General features: G+C 37.9%; 3 protein-coding genes across 3 annotated transcripts; all 3 read left to right on the top strand.

Moving 5' to 3' along the window:
* Positions 1-7922: 7922 nt before the first annotated feature.
* LOC126410206 (pentatricopeptide repeat-containing protein At1g22830-like) lies at positions 7923-9250 on the top strand. The gene is made up of 2 exons (XM_050078640.1): positions 7923-8753; positions 8856-9250. The coding sequence occupies exons 1-2, from the start codon at positions 8327-8329 to the stop codon at positions 8972-8974; spliced, it is 546 nt and encodes a 181-aa protein (XP_049934597.1). The 5' UTR covers positions 7923-8326; the 3' UTR covers positions 8975-9250.
* LOC116257855 (uncharacterized) lies at positions 9044-11387 on the top strand. Its single transcript, XM_031634856.2, has 3 exons — positions 9044-9165; positions 9480-9641; positions 10985-11387. The coding sequence occupies exons 2-3, from the start codon at positions 9555-9557 to the stop codon at positions 11357-11359; spliced, it is 462 nt and encodes a 153-aa protein (XP_031490716.1). The 5' UTR covers positions 9044-9165; positions 9480-9554; the 3' UTR covers positions 11360-11387.
* Positions 11388-12945: 1558 nt separating this feature from the next.
* Positions 12946-16736, top strand: LOC116257184 (uncharacterized). The gene is made up of 6 exons (XM_031633797.1): positions 12946-12999; positions 14027-14374; positions 14542-14703; positions 14831-14884; positions 15381-15542; positions 16356-16736. The coding sequence occupies exons 1-6, from the start codon at positions 12946-12948 to the stop codon at positions 16734-16736; spliced, it is 1161 nt and encodes a 386-aa protein (XP_031489657.1).
* Positions 16737-20206: the final 3470 nt, after the last annotated feature.

Here is a 20206-nt window from a genome sequence, read left to right as displayed (position 1 = left end):
GAAGCTCGGAAACCGTATCGGGTCAGCCCGAGGTCCGACCCATTTATAAACGGGACAAGCCGGGCCAATGTAATTTCCGGCCTCGGGGTTCGGTTAATGCCCGAAGCCCGGCCCGACCCGACCCGACTGATAATGGGCCGGGCGGGCTTAGTTGGGCCGGGCCTGTTTCTCACAATAGTTACCAACATTTCATAGAGCAAAGCAAGCTGCAGATGGAAGCTTCCAAGGTAGGGGGCTGTAGATGAGAACTTCAAAGGGTTCCAACGTAGACAAGAATTTCCTCGCTCGAATGAGATGGCAAAGGTTGATCCTGATTATTTCTTCTTTCTTTTCCTCATTCTCGATCGAGTGGTTGTGGTGGACAGTCAATTGGAATGCAAAATCTGGCGATGAAATGAAAAAATGATCAACTGGTTGCGATGAAAACGAGAAGCGAGGGAGAGTGTGATGAAGAGGCAGTAGTGAGGGAGAGGAGCGCGATGGAAGAAGCCCTAACTGGCAGACAAAAATCGTCGAAAAAAAGTCGGACCTTCACTGCGACGGCGAAGGGTAGGACCAAAGGCTGACGGAGAGGACCGACGGCTGTGCGGCGGCGGCAACGACGATGATGGGAAGGACCGAAGGAGGCAGCCGAGGGCCGATGAGGAGGATGAGAGGAGGCAGTCTCGATGATGGGGATGAAGCTTTTTACAAAAAAAAGTCCAAAATCCTAAGTTACCTAAGTTCAATTTTGTAAAAAAAATGAAATAATACTATAATAATAATGTCGGGCTTCTTGGGCCGCCACCGATCACAGCGGCAAGCCCAAGCCCGATCCTTTATTTACCGGGCCGGGCCAAGCCCGAGAAAAAAAGCCCGAAACTCAATTTTTCAAGGTCGGGCCTGGGCCCGTGGCGGGCCGGGTACCAGGTACCCCACGGAGGTCTGACCTGGTGCCCAGGCTTACCTCCAACTGATGGGTCTGGTACTTTGCCGAAGACATCTGAATGCACAAGCTCGAATGGTGCTTTAGCTCTGTACTTGGATTCTTTGAATGGCCTTCTGTGTGTCTTTTCATATTGACATCCAGGGCATACTTTGTCTATTCATACTTCAAGCTTTGGCAGACCAATCAACAGACCTTTATTAGACATCTCCTGAAGTTTGTTATATCCAATATGAACAAGTCTCTCATGCTAAATATCTGAAGTATCATGTTTCCTTATTTTGTCAATATATGCTGTTTCTGCTGATATGACATATATTGACTCAACTTTTCTTCCTTCAAATATGGGAGTTCCTTGAACATCTGCGTATTTATAAACTTTCACATTATTAAGACCGAACACAACATAGTGGCCTAAAGCTGTAAGTTGTCACACAAATAATATGCTCTTTGTCATTCCTAGAACATGATAAATGTTTCGTAAAATCCGGCCTTTGCCTAGGTTAGCTATAACCTTTGCTTCTCCATCGTGTGCCACTGGGAGCTTTGTGTAATTAGCAGTAACAACAACTTGATTTTCGTCATATTCTTTCATACTTAAAAACTTGCTCTCATCACCAGTTATATGATTTGAACATTCAGAATCAATTATCTAAGCAGTTGATAATTGAACTTCTCTTCTTTTTCTTTTACAGGTTTTATATGAACAGAATTGCATCTTTCTTGTGTAATATCCTCTTTAATCTCCATTGTGTATAAAAATGAACTTTTCTATACAGTCTCATTAGCTTCCCCACGTTGTTTACTTGTCGTGGCTGTATTTCCTTCATATATTTTACATCTAAAACACTTCTTCTTTGGTCTCCACTGCTCTGTAGTTTCTCTTGTTCTCTTTTCTATATTTTTCTTTTTCTTTTTATCAATATTTCTACTTGGAGACCTAATGACTGACTTAGCTGGCCAACGTGACCTTTGACCCTTACTAAACAAAGTTTCCTCATTATTTATTTTGAGTGAAAGCCCAGCCATTTGCTTCACTAATGTTTCTTGATTAATCAAAAGATTCTCTAACTCCAACAATGTTGGTTGAACTGGCCAGCCTTGAACATCAATTATAAAACTGCTAAATTCTGAACGAAGTCCACGAATAAGAATTCTCTGCATACGGGCCTCAATAATCTTAGACTCAAGGTCAATTTGAGAAATCTCCTTACAAATGTTTTTAACTTTCATAAAATATTCTGCTATCGACATGTTTCCTTAAGTTAATGTAGGTAACTCATTTTCTAGTAGTTGTAGGTGAACATCATTAGCACGAGAAAATAATGTTGCAAAAGTATCCCATGTTTCTTTAGGAGTCGGAGCATCACGTATATGCTCTAATAAATCCTTTTTAATTGATACTTTAATTGCGAATAGAGTTTTTTCTGCCTTGATCACCCATTTCTTCTTAGCTTCCTCGTCGATATGAATATTACAGTCTGATCACAAAACTATCTCTCATAATTTCTGTCTTAGAAAATGCGACTCCATGCAAGATTTCCAATAGCTATAATTGTTATTGTTAAACTTCTCAATATTATTTAATGCAACTGTTAATGCCGCCATAATTTTTGAATATAATTGGCCCAATTAATCTCACTAGTAAATCGGCCCTTAGACGTAACCTCACTCTGATACCACTTGTAGGAAAAACGAATGTGGGCCCTATATATAACTTAGATCCAAACCCATATTTATGCGAAGAAAAAAACTGACAGAGTCTCGACGTCCAAAATAATTCTCAATAATAAACTTAACAAAGTATACTTAGGAGGAACTTAATAACAACACCAATAAAGTTCACAAAATGAACTTGACCAAACAACAATATAACATGTGCATCAACACTTAAACCATGAATAACTATTTTTAACAATAAACTATTATATGAACACCAAGAGTCTAAGAAAGACTCACCTCACTAGGTCATGTAATGAGCTACCCCACTTACAAAAGAAGACACCCACACCCCTTGCTGTACTCATATCACCCAAGCAGCTCATGAAGTGAGCACACCCACTCAACACTCTTCTTTTTCACACGCTCCTCAATATGCCCATCATCCCTGTTTATAGGGATGAAGAAGTCGGTGGATGATGCTTCCACCAATTTCTACACTTTATATTTTTATTTATTTTATTTTTCTTTAATGATTACATCCACCCACCTACAAAAAAAGGAAGAGGCTTGTAGCCTCTTGACTTCTCTCGACTCTTCTCAAGAGTCGGTGATCACTCTTTACAATCGCAACACCTACTACCAAAAAGGGATAGATATTGTGTTGCCTCCAACCAAAATTTTCATAATCTCATAACTTGCAACATGCATCTACCAAGCTGCTGTGGGACTATTGAGGGATGATATCTGCACGTAAAATATAAAACTACATGCTTACTAAGGTGAAGTGAATACCTTCAGAAATATGGCTATCTTTCAATCATCATTTAAACTTTTTTCTGTTTTGATATATTGCTGGATCTCGAATAAAAATAATGCCACTGTCAGACCTTGGAACCTGCAAACCAAATGAAACAGACACTACTGATAAGCAAGGTCATACATAAGTAAGGTCATACCAAGCAGAATGACTCCTCACAGAAGATTATAATTGAGGCTAGAAAACAAAAAATGCTAGAAATAAAAAAACGTGATTATATGAGTTTTATTTGTTTTTCGTTTTTTTTATTTTTTTGTAATTTTTAGGATTTATTAAATGTTTTAAAATTTTAAAAAATTTACCGAGATTTTCTAAAGATATACCTGAGATATACAACTTTGCCATATTATACCCGAGAAATTCATCGTTCTATAATACCCCCATATCAGTGACTGAAAAGGTTAAAATGTAAAGCTCAAAAGGGGAAATGAAGGTTGGGCTAGAATTTAAAAATGAACCCTTACTCAAGAAAATGTCGGGTCACACAGCTAAGTTTCTGAAATCCAAAAAAAAGGGAGCGTAGGACATCAAACGTTGAACTTTTACTGACACTTCTCAGAAAAACATAGTTGAAGCCCACGACGTTAGACTAAAAAACGTCACTGAGGAACCCAAAGGACTTTTACTAATGATTTATGAGAAATGACAGTAAATGTCCAAAGACTGCAGAACCTTTAGTTAGTTTTTTTCAGAGAAATGTCATTGAAAATTAATACTTTGAGAACTTTTACAAAGAAAACCGAGAGTGGGATTTATACTAGTGAAAATGTCGACTACTTCAGTCCCTCGATAAAAGAAAGAAAGAAAAAAGAACTTCTCAATGACGTTTCGTTAGATATGTCAGTATATAATCGACCCCTTTACTGATGGTTTAATATATATATATATATATATATATCCAAAAAAGGGTGAATGTTTGCTAACATCTTTTGGCGAAGCGAAGAGGGGAGAACCTTTACTGTCGTTACTAAAGAAAAACAAGATTACGTCCCTACTCTTGTCCACATTGCTAGGTATTCCTCGATTTGGGCAGCCTAGTTCCCACCCTCCCTCTCTCTTGGGCTCCCTTCTCTTCTCTTTCATCCTCTCATTCATTCGCAATAGCATTTCGTCCAGGTTTATTGGTGTTGCGTTTCAATTAATTACGTTCACTGTCATTTGCATTTCATTTAATTTAGATTTCATTAGAGTGCATTTAATAGGCGCGCTATTTCATCTCGTTTAGTTCAAATTGCATTTACGTGATTGCATGGGTCCCTCTAGGAGGTGTATTTAGGCCCACTTTTTCATTGGTGCCTCTAGCCAATACTTGGAGTTTTCTTTCGTGTTTGATCTTGTGGATTTGGTTCATGTTTTAGGTTAGCTTAATTATTTTACGATTGCGCTCTGTTTTAAATATATATGGTTTTTATTCAATAATTTTTTGGCTGGGAATACTTCATAGAGTAAACGAAATAAGTCCTTATAGACGACTATTGAAGATTATATACTGAAAATTTCCAATCATCTTTAGCATACTCCATTTCATGTGGATTTTGGATGAATTTTTATTCCAAATTTTTACGTAATCCATGTGTCAACTAAGTGCAGACGAAATTTCATCTAATTTGTAGTTGATTTTGTTGGGTTTTTAAAGATATTCTCCAAACTGGTTTTCTGCACCGCTAATTTTTTTGACCTGTTCGGGTCAAGGACATTAAGTATTTGGAAAATTGATTTCTTGGATGTTCTGATATGAATAAGGGTCCTCGTGCATTCAAGTGCAGGTTGGTATATGCAATTCGTGCTTCGTCTACACTGTATTTCATGGAAGCATCTTTTTTGAAGTACTTCCTCTCAAAAAGACACATCAAACTCATTGCTTAAACAGTAATTACGGATGGAAAACTTAAAGAAGAAGTAGAAGACGAAGAAGAAGAAGAAGAAATGATTTTCTCATTCACAAGATGCATCTGAATTTAAGGCCTTTGCTTCACTTGCCCTCCTTTTTCTTTTACACAAGCACGCAAGATTTCTTTTTCTTTTTTAAATTTGGTGGACTAAAATCATTATTGAAATATTTTTAGGAAAACACTTTCTAAGTTTTACCTTCTGATATGATTAAGAATCAATTAAGATACTGAATCAATGCCACTTATATACGAAAGATTTGCCAACCATATGCAAAAAAAGGCATAGAATCCAACATAACCAAAAAGTGAGTGAAGTTACACAATAAGGGGTTCACAAAACGACGCCACTTTCTCTATTTGAAGAAAGAAAGGATTTGATTTTATGGTCTTTTGATTATTATTGGCGGCCTTACCAAGTGATTATCTTTCCAAAAAATTATCACTTTTTATTTACTATAAATTAGCAATTGCTTCACTTTGAGGACCAACCAATGCTAGATTCTGTGCAGTGTAGAATGCTCAATATGCATTTGAGTTGCAAAACTTTGTGCTTTCCTCTCCTTGTGATCTTCTTCATCAATCATGCCCTGTTGAGTAAAGGCAGCAGGCACATTCTCGAGGGAGGAAAATATTATCGAAATGAGGTCCCCATCAAGACCATAACGGTATATACCTTTTTAGCTGCAATGGCAAGTGTGTCCAGCTACGAAAATTGCCTTCTTCATATATATACCTACCTTCTGAATGCAATTTGAATTTTAAAATTTTTAAACTGCTGCCCCTTAGCCAGAAGGTCAACCACTACACCTGATTGTTTTTTGTTTCACCAATATCCGTTTCACATGGTCCAGAAACCTAAAACATGTTTGATTTTTCATTTAGTGTATATAACTTAAAATAGCTTTTAATTGTTATAAAGTGAAAGAACATGGCCTAATGAATATTGATCAATTAGAGCTGACTCGTCTTATATTTCATAAAGTGTTGTTGATCCCACTCTAAATTAAACATTATTATTTATTTATATTTTTATAATGAGCATACAATTATTTTTTAATAAAACAGCAAGGGGTTCATGTGGCACCTACTGGACAGATGCATATTAATTTGGTGGAACACTGTCTTGAAGGTCATTAGAGATTAATATTGACAACATTGATTGGTAAACCATAAAAGTCCACAAGGTAACCAAATCTGATGCAAGATTATACTTGGATGCACCAACTAAACTTAAGCCATAGATGATTACTTTTCAATCTACGATCATTCTTTCTAAGTAATACAGTCCAAACTTCGAAGCAATATCCTTTGATTCTATTTGGATCCGATGGCCGCTAAAGGAAGTGCAGTAACTGTTTTATCAAATTGTTCAAACAAGCTGAAAGATAATTGCTTAGAAAATATGACATTTGCAAATCTAAGCAAGGCTAAAACTCCTTGCTCTCCTAACTTCAATTGTCCCTAATTGTTTTTGCTGATTTTCAGGTAGATGATGGAGACATCTATGATTGCATGAAACTTGATAGTCAGCCTCGAAAGAAGAGCCATTCGATTGTAAGAAAGATACAGTCTAGGGCAAAGCCTTCGCTACATGGAACAAGAACAACAGCTAACAATTCTGATCATGAATGGACAAGGAACAAGCTGAGAAAGGCCGAAGCATTAGAAAAAGAAAGCTGCCCACCTGGAAGTTTTCCTGTTCTCAAGGCCACCAAGGCAGGACCGTTAAATTTCAGTGCCATAGAAAGTTTTGCAAGTTCACGTGCCAGATCGTATCTCAAATCAAAAACCACAAAACCGCTGGTTAATGACCATCCATCAGAACATGAGGTCTGATATCTATTATATACCCTTTTCCGATCACTCTTCTTCTTTTGCTTCTTCTTCTTCTTAGCATTTATTGATCTTTCATGTACTCATTTTATCTTGTGTGTAATGCTTGATCAACAAAGGCCTTAGAATGCATTGGTTTCGTTAACATATACATGGATTATGTATAGTATGCAACTGCTTCGGCAACCGGAAGTTATAGAGGCGGATATGGAACTTTGAGTATTTGGCGACCTAGGCTTGAGGACGATAGTGAGATGAGCTTATCACAAATATGGGTTTTAATTAGACCGTCGAATGATATTTTGATGACACTGGAAGCAGGTTGGATGGTATGTTTGATTCCTTTGTTCACATCAAGAAAAGAGATGATCCCTTCTTCTTAATAATTCAAGTTAGCTTTATTTGTTTGCCTTCTTTCCACTTTTATTTAACCTTGTGTCTTTGTTGTGGTGAAGGTCAATCCTAGCTTATATGGGGATCGAAGAACCCGGTTTTTTATCTTCACCACGGTAATTGACTGAGCCTAACTCCATTGGTGTTGATTTTAAGAGCATCTATGACACACTAGCAAATGCAAATGCTTGTTTCGTTCATTGACTTTAATGACGAAACTATTTTGAAGACGCTTCAAAATCACATAATAACATTTAGTACTTTATAACATGGACCAAGTATACATATATAGGAATATTCAAATATACCAGATTTAACATGGTTGCTGAATGGTTAAAAAAGTAATGTGTGCGCGCATTGGAATTTTCTTACGCTCTGAAGGATACCCATGGTGCTGCCCTTTCTCTTATCCTATTGACAATTATTGTAAAACCCACTCTCATACTTTAGTTGGTTCGTTGGGGCCGTTTGATTCTCGGGAGAGGTGAAAAGATTTTTCCGGGTCTTTTTTTTTGCCCGTCAGGGCTTCGTCCTCACGCTCACGCCTTCGTCCTCACAAAACAATCCAAACCATGTATCGATCCTTGTTTTCCGATTCTCAGCAGTAAACCTCTGCAGATGCCGGTTCCTCCGATTGATGATCACGGAGCGAGCCGTCGATGGGTTGAGGATGAGATTAGGTAAATTCCCCCAATTCTGCCATTGAAGACGATCGAGCCACCTGCGAGGAGCCGCTTCAATCCCCTGCCCTCCGATGTTCCACGTCCGTCATCTTTGTCTCCCCTCTGTGTTCGTTTGTTGAAGATGGAAAAAAAGGAACAGCAGATGAGTTCTACCATTCTGAGATCTTTAGTCTCACAACCACCCAACAGTAACGTCAGCAGATGCGTCTTTCTTCTCCAATCGTGTGCGTCCAACGGAGCTGTCAACCGTGGACAGCAGGCTCACTCATGGATTATCATCAGCGGCTTACAGCAGATCCCTTTCTTGGTCACCAGCCTTATCAATATGTATACTCGAAGTGCCACCAGCCATGGGAAGCTGTCAAGGTTTTCCGTCACACAATTGAACCGAATGTGCTCGTGGAACGCCCTCATTGCTGGCCTGGTTCACGATCATTACTTCTCAGTTGGGTTCTATCACGAGATCAATGCCAGCCATGTCCGTGGAGACAAGTTCACCTACCCATGCGTGCTCAAGGCTTGGACCAATCTGCAGGACCCTTGGGAAGGCAAGAAAGTCCATGCTCGCCTGTTTAAGGGGGTGGGGTTGCGTTTGGATGCTTTCATTTCTGCTTCCTTGATCAATTTCTACTTGAAATTTGATGCTCCAGATTACGCACGCCAACTGTTTGATAAAATGATTGAGCGAGACGTTGTATTGTGGAACTCGATGAATAGCGGGTATGCGCAAAGATGTAGATTGTTGAAGCTTTGGAGGTGTTTCGGCTGATGGCAGAAGGAATCGAACTCAGCAACTATACCACAACCGGGATTCTGTCAGTGTTAGCAGCAAAGGGGGACGTTGAAAGAGGCAGAAAGATTCGTAGTTATGTTAGGGACCATAGTTTACAGGACGATGTTGTGGTATGCAACTCCTTGGATAGATATATATGGGAAATGCAAGAGCTTCAAAGAGGCTAGGCAAGTATTTGATGAAATGACGCAGAGATAGGATTTTCGTGGAACTCCATTATTTTAAACAAATTTATGGAATTTTATTTCTCAATCATCATATACACATCAAAATGAGAATATTTTTCTCAATCCTAAAAATATTTTTTCAATTACATATTTCCATATTTTTCTCAATCCTAAAAATATTTTTTCAATTACATATTTCCAATTCATCAAACGACCCCTAAAAGATTCATCAAACGACCCCTAAAAGATCAGACTCTAGAAAGTTATATAGGGATTGTGCTATAATACTTATTATATTTCCATTGTTTCAACAGAATGACTGCTACAATACATGGCTCTATAATGATGACCGCAGAAAACCACTAATCAATAGTCTGCAGTTCATAAGAATGGATAATTATATGCCCTTCGGTAAGCAACTTGATTGTTCAACTATGGGTGGGGATAACACTGAACTTGAAATCATCATCAAACAGGTGAGTATCCAATTTCTTTGTGTGTATGTGTGCGTTTTTGTGTTTGTATGTGTGTTTATATGGGCTGAACAAAAGAAGTTCTCAATTGTACTAAAATGAACCCAATTTTAGGTCCAAACCCAAAATATTTTTCAAACAATACATACAACTTATACTCTAGTATCGGCTGGACCATTAGCATATATATATATGTTTACATAAATTTTTGGCTGACAATCCCAAAACCAGGTTTTTGATGTTGAGATGAATACCTAATGCGTCCAAGCAAGACTAAATGCTCTGTTGTCGGGAGTAGAATTTACCATAGTCTAGTAGGCGTGGAGGATTGAAATATGAACGACTTAAGTTATGGCAGACTAATCGACTTTCTTTCACAAAGTTCAAATAGCCACATTCTGCATCAATTCATGCCTTTTGAGTGGATTATGTGCATGCTTAAGGGTGTCCAATTTGTTAGGACTATACGTAAATGAAAATTTATATTTGAGAATAATATTTTTCTTATATATATATATATATATATATATATATATATATATATATATATATATATATATATTACAAGTATCCTGAAAAACTCAGTTTTTGTCATACAAACAAGAACCAGGTTTTCAAAGTGAAAACCTATTTTTGCCTTTTTCTTCAAACAGGCAAACCAAATTTTTAAAACTCATTAAAAAACCAGGTTTTAACTGAATCCGGTTTTGCGAAAATCAGTCTTTCAGACGATATTCCAAACACCCCTAATACAATATGATGCCAAATCAACTAATGTCTGTTATTTATCAACTGACTTGGTAAAGACCTTGCGTCGGCCTCATCATACACCAAATTAATATCTAAGCTTGCCTTGCAAGTAAAAGAATTAAACATGGAGTTAATAGTTCTCGAAGAAGTTAGTACAACAGTCGGGGGGACGAGTGCTAGTAGGCATCAACTCTCTATGCTGAAAAAACAACTCTCTGTGCTGAAAAAAATGATGGCCACTGACATGCAAGTTGAGGAGTGGCGGTCGTGGCTTTTTAAGGCACCAACGCATGCCTGCCCTATATTGTAAGAGGACAAGGGGTTAGGTGGTTAAGTGGATGCTTCGGCTCTCTTCTTGGTTAGTAGAGGGTTATATTCCTCTTGCTCAACAAAAAATATGGACTTAATACTTTGGTCTGTTATTTATCTGCCCTAAAATGTATCTTAAATTCGAAGTTCGAAAATCTTCCAAACCAAAAAACTAAAGAAACTCAAAGCAAAACTGCAAACAAATAACAACTTAGCTAGGCTGAGATCAGAGAAAAGGTATGTCTTATTGATTAGTGGATTGCTAATGTATTTTTCATGTTTGGCAGGACGAACATGAAGACTGGGAGCTTTGGGTGGATGAAACTATGATCGGCTTTTGGCCAAAATCAAATTACAGAAGACACTATGCAAACAAAATTTCATGGGGAGGTGAGGTAGTGAATAAGCGGACAAGGGGAAGGCACACATCAACCGAGATGGGGAACGGCCATTTCTCGAGCGAACCAATAGGGAGCGTTGCATACATCAGTAACATGGGCATATACGACCTCGACATGGATCGTTATCATGCTCCCGAAGCGATCAATGTATACCTTCCCCGGCCGGACTGCTATGATCTCAAATATTTCCCATCTGACGATGAATATGGCCGGCATATAACATTCGGTGGGCCTGGTTATGATAGAACAAAATGTCCTTGATCTTCTTATTAGACTGTTATCGATGCTAATCTGCACTGCTAAGTAATTCTTTTTTTTTTTTTTTTTTTTTACGTTTTGTTTTGTGGTGTTCCTTGAATGAATGAGGTTACTTTTGAGACACGAGAAAAATCATTGCATGAAATCCTTAATTACCAAGACGTACTAAAACCATATTCATTCAAAAAGGAGGGTAAGTGCTTTGTTTGCACTGTTAAGTAATTATCAAGAATTAAAGTCTTGATTAATTAGCTTAAATTATACATGAAAACCATATAGCGATTATAGGTTATTAGTCTTAATACCCCAAGGGATTTTTTACTGCCCTGTCTGGTTATCCTGCTCAGAACAGATTTTCTGATCATTCACAAGATACGTCTGATTTTTATTGCCTTTCCCTTCACTTACCCTCCTTTGGTATCGTCAAGCAGCAACGTTACTGTTGATCATTCCTTAACGTACTTTCCAACGTTACATTAGAGTGCATTTAATACGTGCAATATTTCATCTCGATTAGCTTAAATATATATGGTTTTTATTCAATAATCTTTTGGCGGGGAATACTTTATATAGTAAACGAAATAAGTCCTTATAAAAGACTATTGAAGATTACATACTGAAAATTTCCAATCATCTTTACCATACTCCATTTCATGTGGATTTTGGATGAATTTTAATTCTAAATTTTTACGTAATCCACGTGTCAAGTAAGTGCAGACCAAATTTCATATAATTTGTAGTTGATTTGGTTGGCTCTTCAAAGATATTCTCCAAACTGGTTTTCTGCACTGCAAATTTTTTTGACCTGTTCGGGTCAAGGACATTAAGTATTAGCAAAATTGATTTCCTGGATGTTCTGATATGAATCAGGGTACTCGTGCATTCAAGTGCAGGTTGGTATACGCAATTGGTGCTTCGTCTACACTGTATTTCATGGAAAGCATCTTTTTTGAAGTACTTCCTCTTAAAAAGACACATCAAACTCATTGCTTAAACAGTAATTACGAATGGAAAACTTAAAGAAGAAAAAAAAGAAGTTACGCAATAAGGCCTTTCCTTCACTTGCCCTCCTTTTTCTTCTACACAAGCACGCAAGATTTCTTTTTCTTTTTTAAATTTGGTGGACTAAAATCATTATTGAAATATTTTTAGGAAAACACTTTCTAAGTTTTACCTTCTGATATGATTAAGAATCAATTAAGATACTGAATCAATGCCACTTATATACGAAAGATTTGCCAACCATATGCAAAAAAAGGCATAGAATCCAACATAACCAAAAAGTGAGTGAAGTTACACAATAAGGGGTTCACAAAACGACGCCACTTTCTCTATTTGAAGAAAGAAAGGATTTGATTTTATGGTCTTTTGATTATTATTGGCGGCCTTACCAAGTGATTATCTTTCCAAAAAATTATCACTTTTTATTTACTATAAATTAGCAATTGCTTCACTTTGAGGACCAACCAATGCTAGATTCTGTGCAGCGTAGAATGCTCAATATGCATTTGAGTTCCAAAACTTTGTGCTTTCCTCTCCTTGTGATCTTCTTCATCAATCATGCCCTGTTGAGTAAAGGCAGCAGGCACATGCTCGAGGGAGGAAAATATTATCGTAATGAGGTCCCCATCAAGACCATCACGGTATGTGCACCCCTTTTATTTCCCATTTTCCTATTGTCATTATACCTTTTTAGAAGTGCGACAAGCTACAAAAATTGCCCTTCTTTATATATATAGCTGCCTTCTTCATTTTTCTTTATTTATATCTGAATGCAATTTGATTTTTAAAATTTAAAATATCGGTGCCCCTTAGCCAGAAATTTCTAACAGGTCGGCCACCACGACTGTTTGTTTTTGTTTCACTAATATCGGTTTCACATGGTCCAGAAACATAAAACATGTTTGATTTTGTTTTTTCTAGTGTACATAATTTAAAATAGCTTTTAATTGTTAAAAAGTCAAAGAACATGGCCTGATAAATATTGATCAATTAGAGCTGATTCGTCTTATTAGTACTAACAAGGTCGCCATTACCCTAAAATAGCTTTTATGATGAGTCTTATATTTTATAACATTTAAAATCTTTTATTTTTTTGTTTTCTACATTTAGCAAGTATTGGTGTAGCCATTACTATATTCCATTAACTAATATGCATCCATTTGACCTCTCATAAAGTGTTGTTGATCCCACTCTAAATTAAACATTATTATTTGTTTATAACTTTTATAATGAGCTCATAATTATTTTATACAAACAGCCAGAGGTTGATGTAGCCCTTACTGGACAGATGCATATTAATTTGGTGGAACACTGTCTTGAAGATCATTGGAGATTAATATTGACAACATTGATAGGTAAAAAGTCCACAAGGTAACCAGATCTGATGCAAGATTATACGTGGATGCACCAACTCAACTTAATCCATAGATAGTTACTTTTCTATCTATGATCATTCTTTTTGAGTAATACAGTCCAAACTTGGAAATCGTTTGACTTTTATTTGGATCCGATGGCCACTAAAGGAAGTGCAGTAACTGTTTTATCAAATTGTTCAAACAAACTGAAAGATAATTGCTCAGAAAATATGTCATCCGTAAATTTAAGCTAGGATAAAGCTCCTTGCTCTCCTAACTTCAATTGTCCCTAATAGTTTTTTCTAATTTTCAGGTAGATGATGGAGACATCTATGATTGCATGAAACTTGATAGTCATCCTCGAAAGCGGAACCCTTCGATTTTAAGAAAGATACAGTCGAGGGGAAAGCCTTCGCTACCTGGAACAGTAACAACAGCTAACGATTCTGTTAATGAATTGACGAGGATCAGGCGGAGAAAGGCGGGAGCATTCACAAAAGTAAGCTGCCCACCAGGAAGTTTTCCGGTTCTCAAGGCCACCAAAGCAGGGCCGCTAAATTTCAGTGCCATAGAAAGTTTTGCAAGTTTACGTGCCAGATCGTTTCTCAAATCAAAAACCACAAAGCCGCTCGTTGATGACGTTTCTCAGCCAAGACGTGAGGTCTGATATCTATTGTATGTCCTTTTCCGATCACTCTTCTTTTGCTTCTTCTTCTTCTTAGCATTTATTGGTCTTTCATGCACTCATTTTATCTTGTGTGTTGTGCTTGATCAACAAAGGCCTCAGAATTTATTGGTTTCTTTAACACATACATGGATTATGTATAGTATGCAACAGCTTCGGTAACCGGAAGTTATAGAGGCGGCGAAGGAACTTTGAGTATTTGGCGACCTAGGCTTGAGGACGATAGTGAGATGAGCATATCACAAATATGGGTTTTAAATAGTACGCCGAATGACTTTTCGATGTCACTGGAAGCAGGTTGGATGGTATGTTTGATTCCTTTGTTCACATCAAGAAAAGAGATGATCCCTTCTTTTTAATAATTCAAGCTAGCCTTTTTTGTTTTGCCTTCCTTCCACTTTTATTTAACCTTTTGTCTTTGTTGTGGTGAAGGTCAATCCTATGTTATATGGAGATAGAAGAACGCGGTTTTTTGCCTTCACCACGGTAAACGACTGTGCCTAACTCCATTGGTGTTGATTTTTAGAGCACCTATAACACACTAGCAAATGCAAATGCACGTTTCACTCATTGATTTTTCCTCCCTTCCATTCTGAAGACGGCTTTTAGCTTCAAATCACATGACCAAGTATACATATATAGGAATATTCAAACAAACCAGATTTAACATGGTTGCTGAGTAGTTAAAAATTAAAAATCTGCCGATTAAAGCACCATATAAAGTGAAAGTGATGCTAAGGGTACCATATACCTTTGCTGCACCTATATGCCATCACTAATGCCCTGTTACCTTTTTTTAACATATATTGTTTAAAATAAAATCCCTCTCTGCGAAACTATCTCCATTTATATGTGAAATAACAAATATGCTGCTTTTTCTGTGCTAATTAAATGGTCATCATGACAAAGTAAAAAACGCATAAATTAGGAGAAATGTAGTGTGAATGCTATAAGACTTATTATATTTCCTTTGTTTCAACAGAATGACGATTACAACACAGTTCTCTATAATGACGACTATAGAGCACCACCAAACAATCGTCTGGAGTTCACAAGAACGGATGATTATATGCCCTTCGGTAAGCAACTTGATTGTTCAACTATCGATGGGGATAACACTGAACTTGAAATCATCATCAAACAGGTGTGTATCCAATTTCTATGTGCGTATCTGTGCGTTTTTGTGTTTGTATGTGTGTTTATATGGGCTGAACAAAAGAAGTTCTCAAATGTACTAAAATGATCCCAATTTTGAGTCCAAAGCCTAAATATTTATCAAACAACACATACAACTTATAGTCCAGTATGGGCTGGACCATTAGCATGTATACATGTCTATATAAATTTTTGGCTGACAATCCCAAAACCAAGTTTTTGGTGGTGTTTGGATCGCACGAATAAACCATGTTTTCACGAAGCAGTGTTTTGATGTGGGGATGAATACCTAATACGTCCAAGCAAGGCCGAATGCTCGGTTGTCGGGAGTAGAACCTACCATAGTCTAGCAGGAGTGGAGGATTAAAAAATGAACGACTTAAGTTAAGGTGGACTAATCGACTTTCTTTCCAATAAGTGAATTAAAAGTTCAAATAGCCACATTCTGCATCAATTCATGCCTTTTGAGTGGATTGTGTGCATGCTTAGGCATATTATATGTTTAACCAACAGGAACAAGTACACTCACTAAATGATATTGGGGAAGTGTACAAATGAACTTTCATCATGGCATAGTGTAAGGAAGGCAAGAACATGGACTTAATACTTTGGTCTATTATTTGGATAAAAATGTAGCTCAGAATCGAAGTTCCAATTACATCGCACTCGAAAATCTTCCAAACCAAAACACTAAAGAAAATAAAAGAAAAAATTACAAACAAATAACTTAGCTAGGCAGAGATCAGAGAAAAGGTATGTCCTATTGATTAGTGGATTACTAATGTATTTTCAAGTTCGGCAGGACGAAGATCAAGACTGGGAGCTTTGGGTGGATGATACCATGATCGGCTTTTGGCCAAAATCAAATTACAGAAAACGCTATGCAAACAAAATTGTATGGGGAGGTGAGATAGTGAATGAGCGGACAAGGGGAAGGCACACGTCAACCCAGATGGGGAACGGCCATTTCTCGAGCGAACCGATAGGGAGGGTTGCATACACAAGTAACATGGCCATATACGACCTCGACCTGGATTGTTATGATGCTCCCGAAGAGATTGATGTATACGTCCCCCAGCCTGACTGCTATGATCTCGAATATTACCAATCTGACGATGATGATGACTATGGCCAGCATATAACATTCGGTGGGCCCGGTTATGATAGAATAAAATGTCCTTGACCTTCTCATTAGACTGTTATCGATGCTAATCTGCACTGTTAAGTAATTCCTTTTTTTTTTTTTTTTTGCATTTTGCTTTGTGGTGTTCTTTGAATGAATGAGGTTACTTTAAAGACATGAGAAAAATGATTGCACAACACCAATATTAATCTCCTATTGGTGTCATCCATGTGATTCCAAGTGACTGCTAAGCCACCTTCTCCTTATCATCTGTTCTTTGTGTTTCCGGAACCAACCACTTATATTGCAACTTGCACATCGATGTCCTTTTTTTGTTTGTTTTTTTTTTAAGTATATTGGCTGTTTCTATGAGAATTAGAAATAGAGATTGACTGTTTACCAATAACGACTCTATTTGTTGCACCACCCCCCTCAGAAATGTCATGCATGTGATTTCAATAGCCACTAAGGAACACTTATCATGGCAGATATGTTCATCATCAGCTGGGTCAAGTACCTCATAGAGAATAGATTATATGTCGATTTTATTTTCCATCAAGTCGATTATCATTTCTCCTGAGTAAATCAAAACAAATAATTTGCATGTTTAGCAATTTCTAAAAGATGTCGATGTTTCCACTCTACTACTCCATTGTGTTGTGGAGTAGCGATACAATTGTGTTGTTGTAAAGTACCTTGCATTTGAAAGAAAGATTTTATCTCATATAAAAAAAGTTCAGACCCATTATCTGAGCGCCCATTATTAATACAGACTCCAAACTGATTTTTAATCATGACAAAAATTTTTTCATACAATGAAATGTTTTATGTTTATGTCTCATTAGAAAAACTCATGTAGATCTTGTATAGTCATCAACTATACTTAAAAAATAATGTGCTCCAATAAGAGTGAACTGATTATACCACCCACAAATATGACAGTGTATCAATTCAAAAGGCTTTGATGTTTCAACACTACTTAAATCAAATTTCAAGCGAGTTTGCTTTGCGCGATGACAAACATCACAACAAATTTCTTTATTCAAATCACAATTCAAACCTATATAAGAATCAACAAGTTTAAGATGAGAAAGAAAAAGATGACCGAACCGCCTATGCCAGAGATATTGGGAAGAGGACACAGTAAAGCAGCTTGTAGATGAAGTCACTAGATTGAATTCATATATGCATTCTCTTTCTTTTCTTTGACCAATCGTCGTCCTCAACGCTAGGTTCTACAAGACACAATGGGTAAGAAAGAAAGTTACGGAACAATTTAATGCTTTGGTCAATGGACTTACAAAGAGTAGGTTCACTTTGAAAAAAGAAATATGCAAGAAATTTTCAAGAGTGAAAGGTGGTAGTTTAACATCACTAGATTGATTAACAGTTATTATATGTCAATTAGGTAAGATTATAGGTACTTGACAAATTGTTGGTTTTTGAAGTAGAGAGCTCTTGCTCCAGAATCGATAATCCAAAGAAGATGGGATGAACATAATTGCCTGCGAAATTGATAGAAGCAGATGGAGTTTTAACAAGTGATAAGAGTTTATGATGCCCATCCATAGTGAATGAAGGTACAACTTCCTTAGATGATTGTCTAATATTGTAAAAAAAAACTAGTACCATCGCTTGCTTGGAGATCCACCGGCCTTTGATTATGAATGGTCGCCGCAATTAGTAGTGACGAAAATTCATTTTTGAACCACCACCTTGTGTGCCTTCACTCGAGTTACAACGGTGCGTGACAACAGTCGGTTCTGGTTACGTCTCCGGTCGAGCAAGAGTTGCCGCCATGCGAAGAAAAAAAGGGGCAAAAAAAACTTGAAACGCAAAGAGGGGCGACTCCTTCTAGGCTGCACACGGCCTGCAGCAACTGAAACAGAATTATATATATATATATATATATATATATATATATATATATACGCCTGGCCTTCTCTCTTCTCTTTCTGCAGATATGAAACCTGTTCTCCAGAAATCAATTAAGCCCCAGTCTGTGACTGAGATAGGGATGCAGGAAGCAATTGCCGGTAAGCACCGGCGGACGCAAAAATCTCCTCTCGGCAGCTCCTGTTCTCAGCTTACAGATTCAGTTCGACAACAGGTTCTCAGTCGCAAACGTAGGCAGTCGTATTTGCTTGTGTCCTAAGCACCCATCTGGTCCCCTCTGTTAGCCCTGCTACTCTACTTCAGGAATCAGAAGGGAGGAGGCAGAATACAGAGGGAGGGCGATTTCTGCAGCGATGGCCCTCAGGTTTCTGAAACAAGAAGGAATGGCACACAGGCAGCCGGCGGACGCAGAGGCTTCCCACATTCGGTTCCTACCTGTTGTGCCTAACTTCTTCTTGCTCGCAGACTTCAGAGATAGGTCAAAACCCAATCTTTTGAATAGAATTGTGGAAACTGTCGAGGATTGTCCTCGCTGTAATTTTCAGGCTCTCCCTGGTTCACCAGCAGCAGAGGCTTGACTGTTCTTCCGCTCCATCAAGAGGGTTTGTAAAAATCCCAAATCTAAAAATAGAATTGAGGGGGCGGTGGTGATTCTCCGTTGGTAGCCGCAGGCAGCTTCCTGGCTGAGCTTTGGAAAATCGATTGCTCCACAGACGACTAAAAAATTCTGATATTGCGCAACAATTCCCAACCGACTGGAAATTGGGCAAGCAGGAGCAGCAATGACCAGGACTCTTCAATCGCAGGGAATAGAAGAGAAGACGCTAGTGTAAGTCATTACTGTCCAACAATGAAGACACCAGAGAAGATCTTGCTGGTGGAAGGTCCGCATCAGCCAGACTGAACCAGCGAACTGAAGCACGGTGAGGCCATCATGCCTTGCCTTACATCGACCATGAGTTGCTCTGACACATGAGACGAGCGCTGAACGAGATGAGGAGAGAAAGAAACGAGTTGGGCGCAGAGAGAGGGATATAGGGAGACTTATATACAAAAAATTTGTACAAGATTTCAACAACATGTGGCTAATTTTATCCCACAACTTTCGAGTTTCTCTATTTGGATAGTGTTGTGATACGGGTTCATATCCGTTTCGAACCCTTAAGTATAAATACTTTGTCTTGTGATGGTGTGAGACACATTCAGTTTTTTACCGTCTGGGTAATCGGCCCCCTTAGTTATACGTGAATTGTCTGTTCCCATCATTGAGCTGCTATGGCTTAGAAGAGAAACCCATTGCCGCCGCCGCCAATGTCGCTGGGGAACGACTCTATGGGGACTGTAGCCGTTCTTCCTACAGCTGTCGACATTCAGTCGGCAGTCGCCTCTACAGATTCTTCTTTCGCCTTATATGAAACACATGAATCATGAATGTCTCTTTCGATTTCTGCATTTTCGTTTATGCGCTATCTAGATTCTTCGCAAAGTTCCAACACTCTCTTCACGCGAGTTCATCCAAATGAAATGTTTATCATTAAGATAAGCAGCAAATAAGGAGGAGATGAGATAAAGAAAAATATTTTTAACAAGAGATGATTTCCTAACGCAAATATGCCAATGCGTTGCTAAAACAC

This window comes from Nymphaea colorata, chromosome 7 (assembly GCF_008831285.2).
Source record: "Nymphaea colorata isolate Beijing-Zhang1983 chromosome 7, ASM883128v2, whole genome shotgun sequence".
In the NCBI taxonomy this organism is placed as follows: Eukaryota; Viridiplantae; Streptophyta; class Magnoliopsida; order Nymphaeales; family Nymphaeaceae; genus Nymphaea; species Nymphaea colorata.
This window is presented reverse-complemented; position numbering and strand designations above follow the sequence as displayed.

Excerpts from the sequence above, each read along its gene's own strand:
- LOC126410206 (XM_050078640.1), top strand. The coding sequence starts at position 8,327 with ATGGAAAAAAAGGAACAGCAGATGAGTTCTACCATTCTGAGATCTTTA. Across the intron at positions 8,754-8,855 it reads TCTGCAGGACCCTTGGGAAG|ATTACGCACGCCAACTGTTT; the intron begins GCAAGAAAGTCC and ends TTGATGCTCCAG.
- LOC116257855 (XM_031634856.2), top strand. The coding sequence starts at position 9,555 with ATGGATAATTATATGCCCTTCGGTAAGCAACTTGATTGTTCAACTATG. Across the intron at positions 9,642-10,984 it reads TTGAAATCATCATCAAACAG|GACGAACATGAAGACTGGGA; the intron begins GTGAGTATCCAA and ends CATGTTTGGCAG.
- LOC116257184 (XM_031633797.1), top strand. The coding sequence starts at position 12,946 with ATGCTCGAGGGAGGAAAATATTATCGTAATGAGGTCCCCATCAAGACC. Across the intron at positions 14,375-14,541 it reads TTTCTCAGCCAAGACGTGAG|TATGCAACAGCTTCGGTAAC; the intron begins GTCTGATATCTA and ends GATTATGTATAG. Across the intron at positions 15,543-16,355 it reads TTGAAATCATCATCAAACAG|GACGAAGATCAAGACTGGGA; the intron begins GTGTGTATCCAA and ends CAAGTTCGGCAG.